Consider the following 15,284-nt stretch of genomic DNA (forward strand, 5'->3'; position numbering starts at 1 on the left):
TCTATATGGTCTACACTGTTTAAATCAGACCCGCCCGTAAGAACTGCAGAGGAGTCGTCACTTTCACCCCCAGCTGTTTCGCCGTGTTCATCACCCATTCTGGCTCTCGCAGGAACTGTCGTCCAAGGAGAACCACATCCGCCTTGGGGTCCGGTCCCTCGAGGATCTGCTTTGCCTGTTCTGCCTCCGTGATGAATCCCACACTTCCCACGAGGGTGGACGCGCCCGCGGCGCGGATCGCCTTCCGCAGCTGTGCCGCCATATCGATATGATAGTTCGTATGAATCCGAATCTTCTGATCCTGGTGGTTCCCTCCGGAGCTGACATCCAGGAGATCAATCCCCAGCTCCGGGAGTAACAAGGCCAGACGCTCCGAGCTTTCCAAATCCCAGGATCCAGACCGCTTCGCCACGGACTCCTCCTCCAGCCATTCCGTCGCGCTGATACGCAGGAATAACGGCGTACCAGCAGGAATAGCCTCTCGGACAGCGATGGCCACCTCACGGAGGATCCGGACACGATTCTCAAACGACCCGCCATACTCGTCCGTCCGCTTATTGGTCACCGGACTGAGGAACTGATGCAGGAGGTATCCATGTGCCGCGTGGATCTCAATAACATCAACACCCGCCTTTACCGCTGTGGCCGCGTTGGTAGCAAACGCACGAACCACATCTTTGATCTCATCCGTACTCAACGCACGAGGAACCCAGAATCCATCCCCCGTCCGGTCCCAGGTATGTTCCGCGCCGCCGGAAGGTCCAACCACGTCCTGCGGCCAGCCATGTGTTCTTTCATCTACCTTCAGGGACGGCTTCCCCGCTTGTGCGGCGAGCCAGGAAGCCGTGACGCTGGCTTTTCGTCCTGCGTGGTGCAGCTGCGCCGCGACTTTGGCTCCCTGGCTGTGCGCGAACTGCACTACACGTTGGAGACCGTGGAATTGAGGAGAGTCGGGACCCTGCCAGAGACCGACGTCGTAGGGTGAAATGCGACCGTTGGGCTGGACGGCGCTTGCCTCGACGAAGACCAGCCCGGCGCCTTTGAGGGCTAGATGGCCCAGGTGGGCGATGTGGTAGTCAGTGGGTGCCCCGACGGTGGATGAGGAGGGGTCCGGATCGGCGGAGTACATGCACATCGGCGACACAATGATGCGATTCTTGAAGGTCACGTCGCGGATGCGTAGAGGCTGGAAGAGCAGGGGCGTGTTTGGGTCGTCCGGGTTCAAGGCGGCGCCGGCATTGTTTGCGGGAGTGAAGTAGGGGGTGTGCGAGGAGGGAGTGACTGAGATCATGGTTGTAGAACCAGAGGGTTTGGAGAGATCGATGGTGTCAAAAGACACGAGATGATCTGGCTATTTATGTTCATTTTTGCGGTGGCTGTGGAGAGGAAAATGTTCAGAGGCTGAGAGATTTGAGGCCATCGACACTATCCGAATTTGTCAGCAGTCATTCTCCTCCAACATCAAGGTAGCGTTCCTCGAGTAACACAGAATCGCCGGAGACTGATTGGACCTTGATGGTGCAATCGATTTACAATCTCAAATGCAGGATCAGATTAATAATTCAGTACCAGTAATTACACTAACTAGGTACTAGCTGCTTCACATCAAAAGCCTCACTGAACCTCACCACTCCACGGGGCATCTCTCCCCTCCATGCCAATCCCATGAAATACTCCTGCGGTGCTCCCTCCATCCTCAATCCTTCAAGGACTCGAAACCCAAACCGTGTATAATACGCAGGATTCCCCAACACCACACACCCCGCTGCGTCTTTCTGTCTCAGATCCTCCAGAACCTGATTCATCAACAGCGATCCCACCCCCTTTCGTTGTGCCTGCGGATGGACTGAGATCGGACCGAGTCCGTACCAGTCGGTGTAGTCGGGGATCGTCACGGGCGAGATGGCGACATGGCCGATAATTCTCCTGGCGTCTTCTGCGACGAGGGAGAGCGTGAGCTGGTTGGATTGACGCAGGGCGCGCACAATGAGATGCTCAGTGTGACTGGAGTAGGCGGAGCGGAGGAATGCGGCCTCAGTGAGGGCGTCGATGGAGGCGATGTCTTGGGGAGTTTCGGGGCGAATAATCATTCTGATTTATTTATCATTCAACTACTTCACGGGGCTTAAGAGAAGAACAGAGATATTTCTATTGTAGATCCAGTGTACTGAAGACCTCATCATGAGTCATCCTGATTCACTTTCTTATTCCATCCCAGAATTACTCCAAGTCCCTGAATAGATTCAAAATTAAAGCCAAAATAATACAACATTACACATTCTCTCCCCGGGCTGACGAAAACCTCCTCGACTTGCGATCAAAATCCATACGCACCACCCACCACGTAGCAACAGCCACCAATCCCAAGAGAAGCTCCCACAGTGTCCAGAACCGAGGACTCGGTCCACGCATATTATTCAGAAGCAACTCCCCCTTCCAGTCGACCGGAATGTAAGTCTTCCCATGCTCCAATTCCCGAATGACCTTCTTCGCGACGGTATTCGCCGTCGGCAAGCGCTGTTCAAGCTCCATTCGAGACCCGTCCGTCCCCTCAAGCGTCTTCGTCAGACGCGGCTTATTCCCCTGCTCCTCAAGGAACGAGTCCGTCAGGAAGTTCCCGGGAAAGCTCACATGCACTTTAACTGCATGGTCATTGTACATCAGCAGTTCCTGACGCAGCGTATCCGCCAACGCTCGGATGGCGACCTTGGTGGGCGTGTAGGCAATGTAACCGGGGACACCGACGAAGGCAGACAACGAGGACGTCAGGAGGATATGTCGCGGGGAGGGCGTAGGAGGAGCCGCCAGCCATAGTTTCAGACAATATTGTACGATGAAGACAGCCGAGTAGTAGTTTTGGTCGATGCAGGAGGTGATGGCGCCCGGGGAGATGTCAGCGAGAAACCCGACTTCACTGGGCGTGCCTCCGGCAGTACAGATGAGGATATCCGGGGGATGATAGTGGTTGAGAACGCGATGGATCTGACAGGTTAGGTTATGACTTCGAAGTAGGGTATGGACAGACCTCCTTTGGCTGCGTCAGATCTACCGGGATGGCATCCACGATCTGCTTTGTTTTTGCGCAGGCTTTCTGCACTTCCCGCTGTGTATGACGCAGGGTGGTCTCTGACCGGGCCAGTAGGAGGAGATTAGCCCCTATCATACAGTGTATTAGCGAATGCAGATAAATGGATGGGGAGACTGACCCTTCGCAGCTAACTCCAGGGCCATCTGCTTGCCCAGTCCTGTCGATCCTCCAGCCACAAGTACTAACTAGACCCTGTCAGTTGCTATGAAGACGAATCTACGATAGGAAGACGACCTTGCCCTCGACTTCGAACTTGTTCTCCCTCGCCAGGAAGCGCTGGAGAAAAGCCATGGCGGCCATGTCATGCACTCTGTAAGGGTTGGCTGCAGGAAACGCGATAAAGGACGCGTGAGTGGTTGTGCGATGGGTTGGGATTATGCAAGGGATGGAATGTCATGATTAGGGCTGGCTGATGTAGATGTTGTGTCACCATTCATGACATGTCACGTTGTCATCACTGGATGATTGAATGGACAATCAGAACAATTGGATTATTAGCAATAAATGACTTGCTGTCTAGAAAAGAAAAAAAAATAAAAATAAAAAATGCAAAGATGGATCCAATATGCACGTCCTGGTGAATATTAGTTACTCGAAAGGCTTCGCTCCAAGAAGCTTCCACACCATGGCGCTGTCCATTTCCTCCGTCCCTTTCATAGAAAAGCTGATCTCCGCCGTTCCGTCGGTCATATACGCCACCGTATTTGTCTGCACCTGTTAGCTCACTCCTGGATATTGCTGGGAATGAATACGTACCACTCCCAAAGTCAGCTTGGTCATGCCCTCCCACCAGCGGTAATGATACTCGGCCTGCTTCTCCGATCGAATTGACCGTACGATGTTCTCCGCTACTGTCTGTGCCTGCACAAACGCTGAGCGTCCATTTCGAATACCATCAAGGTCGATCACATCGCCCGCCGCGTAGACATGGTCTAGCCCCGGATCCGCTAGCTGCAGCGTCGGACGCACCTTGATATGTCCTGAATCTGAGACTGACTCGGGGGATAGGGCCTGAATCAGGGCTGAATTGGGTCTCTGACCGACGCATTTCGCCTGCTCGCATCAGTCAGTGACGTTCATTTCCCTTCTGCTTCAGACAAACCATACCAAATAGTCGCATGGGATCGTCTCCCCCGAATGGAGCCGCACATTGCTCGTCTCCTCCTCGTTAACCATCACCCTCTCCCCCAATCTCATACTCACGCCCAACCGCTCCAACTCCTCCTTGGCCCGCCGGCCCAGTGTCGGCCCAAAATGATCATTTAACAGTCTCGACCGCGAATGCACCAAAGTCACGTTCTTCTCCGGATACGTTTCCTTCGCATCCGCCGCCAGCTCAATCCCCGCTGGTCCCCCACCTAAGACGACCACATTCGATGCAGCCAGCAATCGATCCTGCTGACGAACCAACATCTCCATGCCTTCTTTCTTGGAAGTCACACCCACCCGGGACGGTAATGCGGCGGATGACCCTGTTGCCACAACTAAATACTCAAAATCAATCACAGTCCCGGACTCCAGACAGACCTGGTTCGGTCTATCCTCATCTTCATCCCCAGACACAAGCACCTGCACCACTGTATCCTGCACCCACTTGCAAGAGCCCTCAGGCACAGACGAAAGATAATGCCCATAGGGAATAAACGCTTTCTGCTCGTGGCCGCGCACGACGCTAAACCGCGGTAACACCCAAGTCAGCTGAAAATGGGAGTTTTTCTCCACAACGACGACGCGATATCCCGTTGGCAAAGAGCTGGCTAGACATCGGGCGGCGTGGTAGCCGGCGAACGAGGCGCCAACGACGACGACATTGCGAGGATGGGCGACAGTTCGGTAGGTGAGACGATGGAGACGCGGGGAGACGGCGAGATGTATGGCGTAGTAAATCTGGCGGAATGTGGCGCCGAAGGCCTTGCATATGAGAAGTATCTTGGATATCATGATTTATTACAGTATTCGTCTATTAGGAATATGAATAGGGGAAGAGACTGTTTATATGATATAGATCCTCCGCGGAATCTCCTCGGCCGAGATCTTATCTGATCCGTGACCCGTGATCCGGATCCGATAAGTCCGACATTAATTTTGGTGACATTAATATTAAGAAAGGAGTATCGATCAGATACAGAATGGTATTAATTTACTGGATATAACTGGCACGTGGTTGTATTGGTGCCTGAACCGGACTTGCCAGACACAGACATCCGAATATCGGACTTGGCCTTACATCTATGATTTCCTGATCTGGCTTTTACACGATATGAAGAGTAGCTTCAGATTTACAGCTAGATAGTGGTTGCTACAACTATATCCTCTTGATGAGTCATTCATCGATATTTGACTACATAAAATTTAGTAAACAATTTACACAAACTATACATCACAGTCCATTTGACTCGGATCGGCACTACGAGCCAAAGTGTGCTTTTAATAGGGGCGTCAGTCCGTGCTAATAAAAGATACGCCTTGAATCATCTGCAGATCATAGTATAAGTCCCGGACACCTTGATCATCGTCAGTCTAAAACAACCGTATACTACAGCTGCCGGTTTCTCGTTCACGTATCTCTCCGTATGACAGTCTCGATATCACAAGGAACATCCTAGCCAATCAATCCATGAAAATCATCTGTGGGCACTGGACATTCTCTCGTCGCCACTGTTGTCGGCCGTCTAGTGGGCGGAGCACTCTCGGCCATCTCGTACACCGTCGGATGCGGCAGCATCGAGGATCTGTTTCTCGGACTGGGCTTGTACCTGGGCGTTTCTCCTCTGGACGGTCTCGTCTAATATGGACTCTATTTGGGTCTTATCAGGGCGTGTGCATCTGTGCATCTTAGCTGGTAACTCTATCCTATCCCTGTGAACCCTACTGTTTGCTAACCGTGAACTCCGCCAGGAGATGGCTCTACTACATCTACGCATCGATGCTAGGGGGACTCACAACTCTCTTCCTACCCATCCACGAATCCCAACCCTCGCTTCTCACCCATGAAGTCAACTCACTACGCCACATAACAGGGAACCCCAATCTCCAAGTCCTAACGACGACCACATGCCAGACCTTCGCACATTCATCTGCTCAGCGCTCTTCCGACCAACGCAGCTCCTATTCACCGAACCTCTAGTCATCGCCACCCCACTGATGAGCGACTTCTCCTTTGCCACCGAGGCTCGCCAGCCCTTCTGCAGCACCATAGGCTTCTCCGAAACAGTCTGCAGTCTGCCGTTCCTATCCGGGAGCATCGGCTGCTGGTTCAGCATCTTCCCTCGCTTCATCGACTACCAGATCTTTGCGGCACGATGACGCAAATCCCTCCCCATCAAACCAGACGATAAACTCGCCGGTCTAGCCATGGGCGCTCCCGTCTTCGCTATCGGACTTTGGTGGTTCGTGTGGACGGTGCCTTCTCTCATTCAGATGCATTGGATGGTCCCCACCGCGTCGCTCGTGTTGGTAGACTACGCGCTGAACAAGTTCGATACCGTGTTGTATGTCTATCTCGCCGATAATTATCTGAGTTACTCGGCTAGTGCAACAGCTGCGGTGCAGTTCCTGCGAGCGTTGCTGTCGGTGTTTTCCCCTTGTTTACGAGACAGATGTATGACGCACTGGGAAATAATGTAGCGGGGTCGGTGTTGGCAACGCTGGCGACGGGGTTTGTGATCGTGCCGGTGTATTTTATTTGGTTTGGGGAGAGGATAAGAGGGGTGAGCCGTTTTGCGAGGTAGAGTTTGGAATGTAGAAGTATATAATGATTGAGTTATTAGATATAAATTGATGGATCATAGTAAGACGTGTATATTATCCGTGAACATGTGCAAGTGCAAGTGACATATAACTGCAGCTGCATAATTAATACCTATATCTAAAGTCCAACTCGGCATCACCCGTCTTAACTCTCCGGGTATCCTCCTTACCCTGCAAAATAGCCTCCTTCAGACGATCCTCCCGTCGAAGGTACAGAGTATGAGCCAGGATCACCCCCTGAGCAACGGCCAAGGAACCCAAACTGAACGCATTGCCCAGAACATACGGCGACTTGCGATATACCTGGCCGGCGACGATACCTGCGCAGTTTCCTACCGTTTGCTGGAGTCCGATGGCTAGCGCGCGACGGTACTGCGGCGCGACGTTGACGTTCAGCCAGGCGACGTTGAGACCCACGCCCGTGTAGGTGGTCACGCCAATGAGATAGGTAGCGAAGTATTTGACCGGGTTGGAAGAGACGGCCAGCAGGAGGATATATCCAACGAGACCAAAAATATTAGTTGCAAAAATCAACTATATCTATTAGCATCCTGTTTTCAACCTAGGATAAGAGAGAAGGACGAACAGCAGAGAATTTGGAGTATCGGTCCGCACAAAATGCCACGATAATAAACACGATAGCGGCCCACATATACACCGGCACGGTGAGCACGTTACTCATGAGGGAATTGTAGCCCAGACTCTGCAGAATAGTCGGCAGGAAGGTACTAAACCCGTAGAGCAGAATGTCCTGACAGAACTGCGTCACCGCGCTGAATGTCAGTTTGGGGTCTCGCAGAGCCAGAAGCATTTCCTCCCAGCTGAACTTGTCGCTGCCCATGTATTTCCGACGTTGTTCGTTGCGCACACGCATCATCCATTTCTCCTCGTCGGTGAGGAAGTAGGCTTTGGCTGGGTCATTGGGGAGTCCGAACCAGATGAGAAAAGCGCAGAGGATGCTGAATAGGCCTTCGATGATATATACCCATCTATATATGTTAGTGCTTTTGGTCTTCACAACAAGGAGAAAGAAAGAAAATACCGCCATCCCGCTTTCCCTCCAATGCCATCCATATGCAACAAGCCATAAGCCAATAATCCCCCCACGGCTCCAGAGATGGCGGCACAACTCATGAGATACGAGACACGCTTAGCCTGCTCCTCCCGTCGATACACCATGGTCAGATACAGGTTCAGACAGGGGAAGAGCCCCGCCTCGCAGGCACCGAGGATGAGTCTGGTGGCGTAGAGCGCGGCCACGTTCTGCACGAAACCGGTGAACACAGTAGCGACGGACCAGACAATGCACAATCCGGTCAGGATATTGCGCGGCGTCAATTTCTTCATCAACACCGCCCAGGGAGCCTCCAGTAGCACGTAGGTCACATAGAAAATCGACACAGCGATGGAGAATTGGTTCTCCGACGCGCCGATGTCTTTGGGCATGCCGGCCACTTTGACATTCCCTACGGAAGTCAGATATCTCTATATTTTCATGGAGAAATAAAACAAAATACCGATATTGGTTCGATCCAGAAAACAGGACAGATAGGTCAACATGATAATCGGCACAAAGGCCATATCCAGTTTCAGGAGCAACTTCTGCTCCTTTTTCGGGTCGAGGACGATCTCGTCGACATCGCGGATACTGGACTCGTCGAACGAGGGTTCTGGTTTCTGGTCGATATCTTTCGACATTGAATTTCTTTCCTGTTTGTAGGGATCAGGGATAGGATACGAGGGAAAATGAGGATTTAAACCCCGTTATTACCCCATACCTTCCCCATGTTATCTCCAAAGCGTGAGTAATGGAAATTCGCTCTCCCAATCAGTCTCGGTATATCTCCGCAGGTGGATCTCATCGGGCCGACAGAAACAGTGGGGTTCTAGAAGGATGAGAAGGGATGAAAGGGATTGGAACTGGAACGAGACTTGGACTAAAGCGATAACCGACAGTTGCCGGTGTCTGGTATGGGGCTGTCCCCAGGAATCGGCATGTGGGCCCCGACAGAGATATTATGTACATACTACATACAGACATACAGGTAGATAGAGTCAGATAGAGCCAGATAAATAGAGAAAGATACATACAGGGAGAGAGAGATGGCCTATCAAACTCGTCTCCTCGGTCGCCAAAACAAAATCACCAACACCTCCGGCCTCGCTCCCGGATACATCCAAGCCAACCTCCTCGTTCTCCCTCGTCAACACGCCCGCGACTTCCATGACCTATGTCTCCGGAATCCCGTCTCCTGTCCTCTACTGGGGATGACCCATCCGGGGGATCCTCATAGCATCCAACCCTCCGGATGCATCACCACCCGGGACTTCGACATCCGCACCGACTTCCCCATGTACCGCGTCTACCGCGGCGGGAAAAGCATCGGCAGTCGTCGCGACCTGCTGGATGTCTGGAGTGACGACTACGTAGGGTTTCTCATCGGATGTTCGTTCTCCTTTGAGGCGGCTCTCACTGCAGCCGGTCTGCCCCCGAGACATCAGAAGACTAATTCCATGGTCGCTATGTATCGGACTAATCTCCCGCTGTTGCCCGCGGGAATCTTCACCGGTGCTACCTGTATCGTGTCGATGCGACCGTATCGTCAGGATCGGATCCAGGCTGTTCGTGACGTGACCAGACCTTATCTGGCGACTCATGGGGAGCCTGTTGCTTGGGGTTGGGAGGCTGTCATCGCTCTGGGGATTAAGGATATTCAGTGTCCAGATTTTGGGGACCCGCCTGATTTGGAGGATGGAGAGGTGCCGGTATTCTGGGTGAGTTTCTTTCTGTCTTTCTATTTTTCTTTCTTTCTCTCTTTTTTCTTTTTCTTTTTTTCTTTTCTTTTTTTTTTTTTTTGCCTTCTAATAATATAGGCCTGTGGTGTCACCCCCCAGATGGCCGTCGAATCAGCAGGTGACAAAATCGAAGATCTCGTCTTTGCCCACGAACCAGGACATATGCTGGTGACGGACTATACAGCAGAGGATCTACAGAAATTGGGTCGTTCTTGAAACTTGTATATACAGGCGTGATAATTGTACATACATGGATTAGAAACACTCCTTCATCAGACTAGATAACTCCCCCCCGTAATCCACTCCGCCCATTCTACTCGGCCACGCCATTCCAATCCCCATGATCTGGTCTTCGAGGTTTCCGACCGCTTCGAACCATTCCATCAGCTCTCGCGTCATCTGCGCTCCGTCCAGCGGTGATTGACTTTGCGGACAGGGGACCGACTCGGTCGACGTGCGGCCATTGAGACATGCGGTCCTCTCGTCAGGGACGTCCTCCTGCTGGAGATGCAAACCCAGCTGGGGAGCCAGCTTTCGCAAACCCCGGATAGAAGTCCAGAGTCGTCGCGAGATATACGACCGTGTGGAGAATCCCTTGACGAGTTCGAGCGCACGGTAGAACTCCTCGCGACAGCTGGCGCTGAACTGGCTGGGCATCTGCGCCACGGCGAGGAACAGCACGGCGAGTGCAGACACCAGGAACCAGTTGAAGGCTACCTGCTGCAGTCGGTAGATATCCGATGTTTCGTTCAGTTCCGCAATGAATCGGATTGTCTCCTTGGCCATGTCTACCACTGTTTGCGCCTCCGATGGGTATCGCGTGATGTGCGCTGCCGAGTGAAGTACCGGACGATGGATGAGCATGCGCAGCTGGTTCGACCGGAGGTATAACAGCGCACGGAGGCGACGGAGACTCCGTGGTTCCTGCGTGGATTCCGATTCCGATTCTTTTTCATCAGCAGAGTTATCCAGACGAAGATCCACTGGGATATCGCCAGACCACTGGAAAACCTGCCAGTCGAGATAATTCATCTCCTCCTTTTTGATCTCGTTGGTATTGTTGAACGCAGAGATGAATCTCCACACTTTGGCTGCAATCCGACTATACCGAATCATCACACGCAGATACGACGTCTTCTCGCCCTCTGGTTCAGGTAGCCATGGATCAATATCCGCGTCCTCCAGAGCAAACGGCATCCCTGTGCCAAAGCTCCAGCGCACGTCGAGGATGCGAATCGACCAGAACAGTCGGAGCACGCGATCGCGTCCTTCCGCTTCGATCCCGGGCTGACGTAGCGTCTCTCGTCGATGTAGAGCCTTTTTCTAGACTCATGCGTTCCACGATGCCGATTGTCCGCCACGCCAGAGTTTCCTCGTCCATTTGGAAGTAGAAAATCGCCTGCCATTGTTCCCATTAGCATTTCATGGCAATCTCTTCCTCAAGATCAGTCCTGCAAGTAGTACTCACCACCAATGTCAGAAATATAATCCTCTTAATCTCCGGAGGTCCCCAGACACTATTTTCCGCCACTACGCGCACACTATCAAACAGTCCCAGTGCCAAGTCACTGCTCCCGCTCGCTTCAGCCGTCAACGCACACGCAAACACCAACCGGAGAATATGCACGTCATCCCTGTTTAGCTCACTGCGCAGCTCCGATCCCACGGAAGGAGCCTCCAACGACGGCCCATACAGCACTTCCACCTGCCGCAGAAGCCTCGACAGATCTAAAATCGGATACATAATCCCCATCTCCTCTTCATACACACGACACAGTCGCAATGCCTCCATCTTCCGGATCGCCCATAGGGGGTCCCCGCGTCGCGAAGATGACGCCGGTGTTTGACGCGGAGACGATGGAGACGGAATGGGCGATGGTTCCTGAGTGACGTCGTAGTCTGCGTCTCCGATCTCGGTGCGTTCCACGATGCCTCGACTTTGGAGACTGGATTTGGCCAGATCGAAACTGAACGCGGATGATGTGGGGCCTTGGAATGTTTCTTTGGTTGTTGCGAGACCGAGACTGCGGAATGGTCTCTGTAGAACTGGAACTGGTGTAGTGCAGCCATCTGGTAATGATTCGGTTAATGTTCTGACTGTATTTGTCAATACGATTATTTGGTCCTGCATTGTTTTCATTTGGGCGCGTAGGCGGTTGAATCCTCTATATTAAATTAGCTAATTAATACTCTAGACATGGATATACTAGAAGTATAAGTATCATAGGACTTACTCATTCCCGTTCCCTCCATCTGCGTCCGGCCACGGTCCCTCCGCGTACACACATTCCAGATGCTGTCTCCCGCATCGATGACACGGTTTCTCGCCGTTACATTTGATCTTGCGCCGTTTACACCCGTTACTACTTATTCTTCAGCAGGAATCACAGATAGATAGACAAATAGATAGAAGATAGGTGACCTACCAAGCCTTGGCTATGTATTTCCGTCTTTTTTTCCGCACGTGCATGTTGGGATCATCTTCCGCGGTGGGTTGCTCCCCCGCGTCAACTTCGTGTAATGATTCAGAGCGGTGGATATGAGACATTGTCAAGTGTGATCGGGGCACACCCGTGGGGAGATGATCGATCCATTCCTTGGATATATTCCTTTAAGCGCGGAATTAAGGCGGGAGGGTTCCGCCCCCTCCCCGGGAGGAATGCATTACTTAACTAATTTCATCATAGAATCATCATAGATTCATAAGAGTTCTAAATAATGCACTTTAAGTTCATTCTGTATATATACAAGTTCATTCTTGATTCATTGCGCCATTCAAATATAGCCTATAGATCCTTCGTTCGTTCATCACTCTCTGTAATCCATTGTTGCAGCTTCTGCGGATCCCGTGCCGTGAAGCCCACCTTGAATGGCTTGGGCTCTGTGGTCAACGCCGTTGGGATCGCGTTGCAGTCAATCGCGTTCAGGATCGGTCGGTCCTCCGTCTGCTGCGCTGGACGCATCTTGAACGCCGTGATCAGTCGGATAAATGCCGTGTAGAGCTCGCGATTCGCCAGGTGGGATCCCGCGCACATCCGAGATCCAGCGCCGTATCCGTAATGTGGCGTCCCGGAACCCTCAGTCTGATCGAGGTAGCGCTCGGGGAGGAATTTGTCGGCCATCTTGAAATGGTCCTCGTCGTAGTCGGCCGCCCATGCATTCTACTCACGTCAGTACTGAGCCATCCATGTAGTATCTCTACCAGTAGACGTCATACCATGAAAAAGGTCGTTCCGGCCGGAATTCTAGCCCCGTCGTATACAATCTCCTTGGTGCTCACGCGCGGCAAGCAGATCGGTATGACAGTCCAGAACCGTAGAGTTTCCTTGACCATCGCAGTCACGTAGGGTACCTTCTCCTCCACTAGACATCTCTCCCATGCGTCTCCATCTGGATAAACCTTCATGATCTCGTCGTATGCCTTCTGTTGGATCCGTTGGCCCTCTTCCGACGCGAGATACGCGATACCCATGATCAAGTTGCCCGGGACGGTGTCTAGACCGGCGGAGACCATCGTCAAGCAGATGGATTTCACCTCGGCTATATGACCCGATCGTTAGTTACTCGCGCAGCTATGGATAACAGGCACGGCTTACCATCGTTAAGTTTAGCCTCGGGATCCTTCAGGATATTCCCAGTGATACATGGTTTGTCCGTTCCCTTGGAGATGCGGTCTTTCAGGATATCCAACAGATACGTCAGGTACTTGTCACGACGGACACGGAATTCCTCAGCCTCGCGGTTCATCTTGGGGATGATTCGCAACAATGGGATGTAGTCCTGCCAGTTATTACTTGTGCTACGGAAGTTGGACACCCCACGCTCGACATCGACGATCTCGCCCAGTAGCTGATCGTCTACATTTCCCTCGATCCGGAAGCCGTAGTTTAACGTCAAACTGGTGTTCAACGCAAATCGCTGAAAGTGTTTGGTGGGGTTCACATCCACCGTCCCCCCCTTACTGTCTTGGAAGAGCTCCTTGATGCTGGAGGTGGCCTCCAGATCAATGATCGGCATGTAGGATTGGACCGCCGGTCGATTGAGGGCTGTGGCAGCCGCCTTGCGTCGACGCTTGCAGGACTCGTCCCATGGTGACGTACCGATGGTAAATCCCTGGGAAGATGACACCACGCTGTGGAAAGTATGGAATGTAGGCCGCGAGATGAGGGCGGACTGGTCCTTGATCCACAGCTGTCGGACCGAGTCGAAGCTGTTGGCAAATACAACGCGCTGGTTATCGGTCGCATTAGAGGGAAAACGAGCCGGGGTAATTAAAAAAAAAAAATTGAAAATAAACAAATCGCGTACATACCTTATTACCCATTCGTACCTGGAACACCGGACCAAACTTCTTCGCCCAGGCACCCGCCACCGTCGCATGATGCTCCCCCAGTTGCAATAAATTGCCAAAGATAGGCACTCCCGGAATCTCGGGGATTCCTTTAATCTTCGGTGTGTCTGTTCGATTGAAATAACGAATGATGAAGTACACCACCGCAACGGCAGCGATCGCGAAGGTATGCAACGCCATATCAACCTGTAAAGGCGCTTCCTAACTGACGGTTGGGAAAGAAACAAGGATGGGCTGACAGCGGTGCTGGCCTTGGGTGCATGATCACCTCTTTATAGTTACTCCAGAGATTCGACACCTCCCCGGCAAGCAAATCAATGACTCTTCATTCGGCCAGTCCCGCGGTGAAATGGGCCGCTGTTCACGGTAAATTTCCGACCGTCTGTGTGCCGTTTCAGGCCTCTTGCTGGACAATCTGTGCTGTCCATGTCCATCTTGCGGAGTAGTGACGTGCTAGTGGATTTGTAGTGGATTTGCCTCCTCTCTTCCCCTCCTCTCGTCCCCACTTTGCTGCCTTTATGAACTTCCCTTGGCCAGTCACAGTCCGGGAATACCCAGCCATGTCCATCATCGTGATTGGCTGCTGGGATTTCGTGGAGCGCGGCGTTGCGGAACGTCTTTCCGCTCCTGGTTAATCTCAGATTCGCGGAACTTGGCGGTGATCTTTCCGCCGTCACGGACACATCACCTCGGCCAAGACGATCCGGGTTCTTGTCGTTGCTTGTTACGTCGATTATGATAAATGTTAGGAGATTACTCTTTGGTATGGTAAATAGGAGTGAGAAGACAATACAGGTAGATATATTTTGATACTAATTTCTATCCGTTAGTCATCCAGCAAACCTCATTCAACAAGTATAACAGAACGAAAGATAAAACAAGAGCCACATCCATACATACAACATGTAATATCATTATGACCATAACCATGAACCCCACTATCATACTCACGGTACCCTCCTCCCTGAGCCGCGCGTCCATGAAACCCCCTGTCAGCGTATAAGGATCCCTCTAGGCCAATAACCCCATCAGAAAATACGGGATCTTTCCCTGCAATGCATCACGTGGTAAGGCATGTTCGTGTCGTCTTGTTAGCTTCGCTTGTTCCAGACTTGTTTTATATTCTTCTATCATGAGGACAGATGTAGGCATGGTGTCTTGGTTTATGGACGAATATAAGATATGGGTGGGTGTACTGACGTTGACGTATCTTGGACTGAAAATGCTTTTTTATATAGATTCATTTAGTATTCGGGATACAACTGACTATTCCGATCTGAGGCTTATATATCTGCATAA

The 15,284-nt window shown here is 51.9% G+C and overlaps 9 protein-coding genes across 9 annotated transcripts; 2 read left to right on the forward strand and 7 right to left on the reverse strand.

Annotated features, from left to right (window-relative positions):
• Window positions 1-19: 19 nt before the first annotated feature.
• Window positions 20-2,090, reverse strand: ATNIH1004_009583 (uncharacterized protein; the record flags this gene model as incomplete). Its single annotated transcript, XM_033574174.1, has 2 exons — window positions 20-1,281; window positions 1,586-2,090. The coding sequence occupies 2 exons, from the start codon at window positions 2,088-2,090 to the stop codon at window positions 20-22; spliced, it is 1,767 nt and encodes a 588-aa protein (XP_033422192.1).
• Window positions 2,091-2,271: 181 nt separating this feature from the next.
• Window positions 2,272-3,379, reverse strand: ATNIH1004_009584 (uncharacterized protein; the record flags this gene model as incomplete). The annotated part of the gene is made up of 4 exons (XM_033574175.1): window positions 2,272-2,982; window positions 3,026-3,156; window positions 3,207-3,273; window positions 3,323-3,379. 4 exons carry the CDS (start codon window positions 3,377-3,379, stop codon window positions 2,272-2,274), a joined length of 966 nt encoding a protein of 321 aa, XP_033422193.1.
• A 297-nt stretch (window positions 3,380-3,676) lies between these two features.
• ATNIH1004_009585 (NAD(P)/FAD-dependent oxidoreductase) lies at window positions 3,677-5,029 on the reverse strand (the record flags this gene model as incomplete). The annotated part of the gene is made up of 3 exons (XM_033574176.1): window positions 3,677-3,796; window positions 3,845-4,141; window positions 4,196-5,029. The coding sequence occupies 3 exons, from the start codon at window positions 5,027-5,029 to the stop codon at window positions 3,677-3,679; spliced, it is 1,251 nt and encodes a 416-aa protein (XP_033422194.1).
• Window positions 5,030-5,760: 731 nt separating this feature from the next.
• On the reverse strand, window positions 5,761-6,351 carry ATNIH1004_009586 (uncharacterized protein; the record flags this gene model as incomplete). The annotated part of the gene is made up of 2 exons (XM_033574177.1): window positions 5,761-5,914; window positions 6,152-6,351. 2 exons carry the CDS (start codon window positions 6,349-6,351, stop codon window positions 5,761-5,763), a joined length of 354 nt encoding a protein of 117 aa, XP_033422195.1.
• A 91-nt stretch (window positions 6,352-6,442) lies between these two features.
• On the forward strand, window positions 6,443-6,833 carry ATNIH1004_009587 (uncharacterized protein; the record flags this gene model as incomplete). The annotated part of the gene is made up of 2 exons (XM_033574178.1): window positions 6,443-6,657; window positions 6,716-6,833. The coding sequence occupies 2 exons, from the start codon at window positions 6,443-6,445 to the stop codon at window positions 6,831-6,833; spliced, it is 333 nt and encodes a 110-aa protein (XP_033422196.1).
• Window positions 6,834-6,943: 110 nt separating this feature from the next.
• Window positions 6,944-8,536, reverse strand: ATNIH1004_009588 (uncharacterized protein; the record flags this gene model as incomplete). Its single annotated transcript, XM_033574179.1, has 4 exons — window positions 6,944-7,372; window positions 7,425-7,827; window positions 7,881-8,304; window positions 8,356-8,536. The coding sequence occupies 4 exons, from the start codon at window positions 8,534-8,536 to the stop codon at window positions 6,944-6,946; spliced, it is 1,437 nt and encodes a 478-aa protein (XP_033422197.1).
• A 570-nt stretch (window positions 8,537-9,106) lies between these two features.
• ATNIH1004_009589 (DUF1445 domain protein) lies at window positions 9,107-9,850 on the forward strand (the record flags this gene model as incomplete). The annotated part of the gene is made up of 2 exons (XM_033574180.1): window positions 9,107-9,613; window positions 9,713-9,850. The coding sequence occupies 2 exons, from the start codon at window positions 9,107-9,109 to the stop codon at window positions 9,848-9,850; spliced, it is 645 nt and encodes a 214-aa protein (XP_033422198.1).
• Window positions 9,851-9,889: 39 nt separating this feature from the next.
• ATNIH1004_009590 (putative C6 transcription factor) lies at window positions 9,890-12,182 on the reverse strand (the record flags this gene model as incomplete). The annotated part of the gene is made up of 5 exons (XM_033574181.1): window positions 9,890-10,921; window positions 10,977-11,033; window positions 11,103-11,799; window positions 11,869-11,997; window positions 12,061-12,182. 5 exons carry the CDS (start codon window positions 12,180-12,182, stop codon window positions 9,890-9,892), a joined length of 2,037 nt encoding a protein of 678 aa, XP_033422199.1.
• Window positions 12,183-12,420: 238 nt separating this feature from the next.
• ATNIH1004_009591 (cytochrome P450) lies at window positions 12,421-14,165 on the reverse strand (the record flags this gene model as incomplete). The annotated part of the gene is made up of 4 exons (XM_033574182.1): window positions 12,421-12,795; window positions 12,852-13,174; window positions 13,231-13,864; window positions 13,947-14,165. 4 exons carry the CDS (start codon window positions 14,163-14,165, stop codon window positions 12,421-12,423), a joined length of 1,551 nt encoding a protein of 516 aa, XP_033422200.1.
• Window positions 14,166-15,284: the final 1,119 nt, after the last annotated feature.

The sequence above is a fragment of the Aspergillus tanneri genome (assembly GCF_003426965.1).
Source record: "Aspergillus tanneri strain NIH1004 chromosome Unknown AapTan_5_pilon_pilon_pilon, whole genome shotgun sequence".
NCBI classification, from domain to species: Eukaryota; Fungi; Ascomycota; class Eurotiomycetes; order Eurotiales; family Aspergillaceae; genus Aspergillus; species Aspergillus tanneri.